The sequence below is a fragment of the Cibotium barometz genome, chromosome 22 (assembly GCF_041138505.1).
Source record: "Cibotium barometz isolate CiBa-2024 chromosome 22, ASM4113850v1, whole genome shotgun sequence".
NCBI classification, from domain to species: Eukaryota; Viridiplantae; Streptophyta; class Polypodiopsida; order Cyatheales; family Cibotiaceae; genus Cibotium; species Cibotium barometz.
This window is the reverse complement of record NC_141067.1, coordinates 8,119,485-8,122,121: the sequence shown is the minus strand read 5'-3', so window position 1 is coordinate 8,122,121 and position 2,637 is coordinate 8,119,485. Positions and strand designations below refer to the sequence as shown.

Here is a 2,637-nt window from a genome sequence, read left to right as displayed (position 1 = left end):
CCTAGTGCATCCTTCCCACACTGTGAGAGTAAGGTTCTCTTCCCACTTGCTACTACTGAACATCTTAGCCAAGGTTGATATTGTAATTTTCAAAGGAGCATGTGAAAATAAGTTGTCTTTCTAATCTAGTCCTTACCAATTACCTCAAGAACAAACATGATGGCCTTCAACAATTTCCCTAAAGCATCTTTGTCTAGGTTTCCTCTTGTTGTAGGCATTTAGAAAGCAGCAGTGCAATGATGGCAGCTGTATGAGAAGGGAGGTGAAGAATGCCAAGGCCTCCTTCTTCCTTGGGCAATGTCAATCTATCCAGGCCAGCCAAGCTAGGTTCTGCTTACCAGAGTTTCCATTCCTCCATAGAAACTCTCTAATGGGTTTTATAGTTTTTTGCCAATGGCTTTTCCCAAAGTTTAATATTGGACATAAAAACATGATATAGGCATTTAATATTGTATTGCATATGGCTACTCTATCATGAAATGGGACTCTAATACCCTCCCACGTCTTAAATTTCTGTTGAAACCTGTCTAGAGCCCAATCAGTAAGCTGTTTGTTAGTTATATCCACTCCAAATGGTACCCCAAGGTGCCTAAATATTTGTCCTCTTCCGATGACTTCACAACCCCATCTCTCAAGATCAAAGTCATTATCCTCAAATAAACTTGTGATTTTTGACTTATGTATATTGCATTTGGATCTTGAGGCATCAGCAAAATCCTGAATGATCCCCAATGCTCTCCTAACATTCTCATTATTTGCTTGCAAGAATAGGAGAGAATCATTAGCAAAACATTATATTATCAGCTGCTCCCCATTAATACAGTATAGTTCGTACTCTAAAGGAGTCCTATTAATACACCTCTTGTATACACTATATATATTGCTCATATATTGGTGGTTAACTCATGTGATATTATACATTTGTATAGAGTGAGTGCCCCACTGCAAGGATACAAGGAACACAATTGTAAATATGCCAAATATACCAAATGATAAAGAGGCCTAGCCAAAGAGCACTTATATTTACCTTTGTCAACATAGTCCCCCCCCTCCCCCCTAAGATCTTTTATTTGGGGTCTCTAATCCTCAAGGCAAAGAGGAAAAAATTGGGGGATGAAATTGTTCTCCACGTCCCACAAGAGTGCACCAAATGCCAATGCTTCAAGGATGAGGCTCTTGACGAAACTCAGCTGTATGTTCATGGTGGTGGTGGTAGAGCCGTGTAGGGGTCTTCTATGTTCTAGCTTGTGAACGGGGACCTTGCCAAATAGTGCTTCAACATGCCGCTCGATCACATCCACACTGTGGGTACATGTCATTCTACTCGTTTGATGCAGGGTCTTTGCATCAAACCCAACCTCCATGTAAGCCTTGATGGTGGCGAGCCCCATAGAACGGCCCGCCTCTAACTCCAGCCCTCGGTCAAGCTTGAACCTCTGGTGCACACGTGTGAGGAAGTATCCATGCATCACGGAGGCTGCGTACATCTTGCCCATCTCGAACTTGCACACGCGTGCGAATGCATGCAGCTCAAAAGAATGGTTGGGTCGATCCTTCCCATTGATAACCATGGCCACGTGTTCCTCGATCAGAGGCTTCACATCTAGAGAGTGTATGGCTTGCAACCTATCATCACGATGGTGGTGCTGATCTGGCAGCAAGGGCTGATCTAGCATTGCGATCATGGCGTTCTCCACCATAATTGATGAATGTGTGCTTATCGACTGATCTGATGGCGATGCCAATATGGCGTCCACTATCCTAGACGCCACGAGTGCATACATTATGTCTTGCAAAGCTCTCGATTTCTCTTTCTCTTTTATCTCGGCAATCCTTCTGCACATGCATGAATTAGGTCGTTAATTGAAACATACTCAATAATAGTCCTCTAATCGAGCTGCGCCCGATATATTAAAAGTGTTTAATTACCTGTAAAGAATACCTTCGTGGGCATTGAAATGCTCGGTATGAGATGAAGATGCGGATGCGGATGCGGCAGCCAGGCGCTCCAATTGCTGCGAGGCAACTCGAGAGATCATTTCAAGTGGCTGACGCTGAGTGATCATCGCCATTAACAGCCTCCCTTGGTAGGACTGCATCTCGAGAGGGGCCAAGCTACGACGTATGTTTCTCTGATCATCGACTGCAGCATCCGCATTCAGCTTCTTCCAAGATTGTGCAGATATTGCTAGGCTTAATTTTCTGTTAAGCGCATGCTTAATAGCTAGGCCTTCAATCAATCTGGCGTTAGGCTTGCCCACTAGAGCACATTGGGGCCCGGTGGTGTGATCGCCTACATTGAGAGAGAGCATTGATCTACTACTGCAATGAAAGACAGGGGGGGGAACTAATCAGCCCCATAAGAAGTAGTTACAAAGGGAATTTGAGCTTTCTTTATCAAAGACGAATACAATCAAGCTCAGTGCTCGATCGTTCGTTACGTGCAAAAAAGAGAGAAGAGAAAAGACACGGAGTAGGCTGGCGTGTTATAACACACGGAGTCGCGTGCAAAAAAGAGAAGAGAAAAGAGATACGTGTCTGTTGCCCACTGGTGACGTTAACGCTTACACGTTAATATGCTTTCCCAGACAGTTGGCTTACACTTTACACTACTACGAGTAAAAAGAGGCTAGACCA

At 44.1% G+C, this 2,637-nt stretch overlaps 1 protein-coding gene across 1 annotated transcript; it reads right to left on the bottom strand.

The window, feature by feature from the left end:
• Positions 1 to 876: 876 nt before the first annotated feature.
• Positions 877 to 2,430, bottom strand: LOC147626219 (UV-B-induced protein At3g17800, chloroplastic-like). Its single transcript, XM_086816360.1, has 2 exons — positions 1,930 to 2,430; positions 877 to 1,836 (listed from the first exon to the last, which is right to left on the bottom strand). Exons 1-2 carry the CDS (start codon positions 2,310 to 2,312, stop codon positions 1,080 to 1,082), a joined length of 1,140 nt encoding a protein of 379 aa, XP_086672486.1. The 5' UTR covers positions 2,313 to 2,430; the 3' UTR covers positions 877 to 1,079.
• Between the last annotated feature and the right edge of the window lie 207 nt (positions 2,431 to 2,637).

Excerpts from the sequence above, each read along its gene's own strand:
- LOC147626219 (XM_086816360.1), bottom strand. The coding sequence starts at position 2,312 with ATGCTCTCTCTCAATGTAGGCGATCACACCACCGGGCCCCAATGTGCT. Across the intron at positions 1,837-1,929 it reads CACGAAGGTATTCTTTACAG|AAGGATTGCCGAGATAAAAG; the intron begins GTAATTAAACAC and ends ATGCATGTGCAG.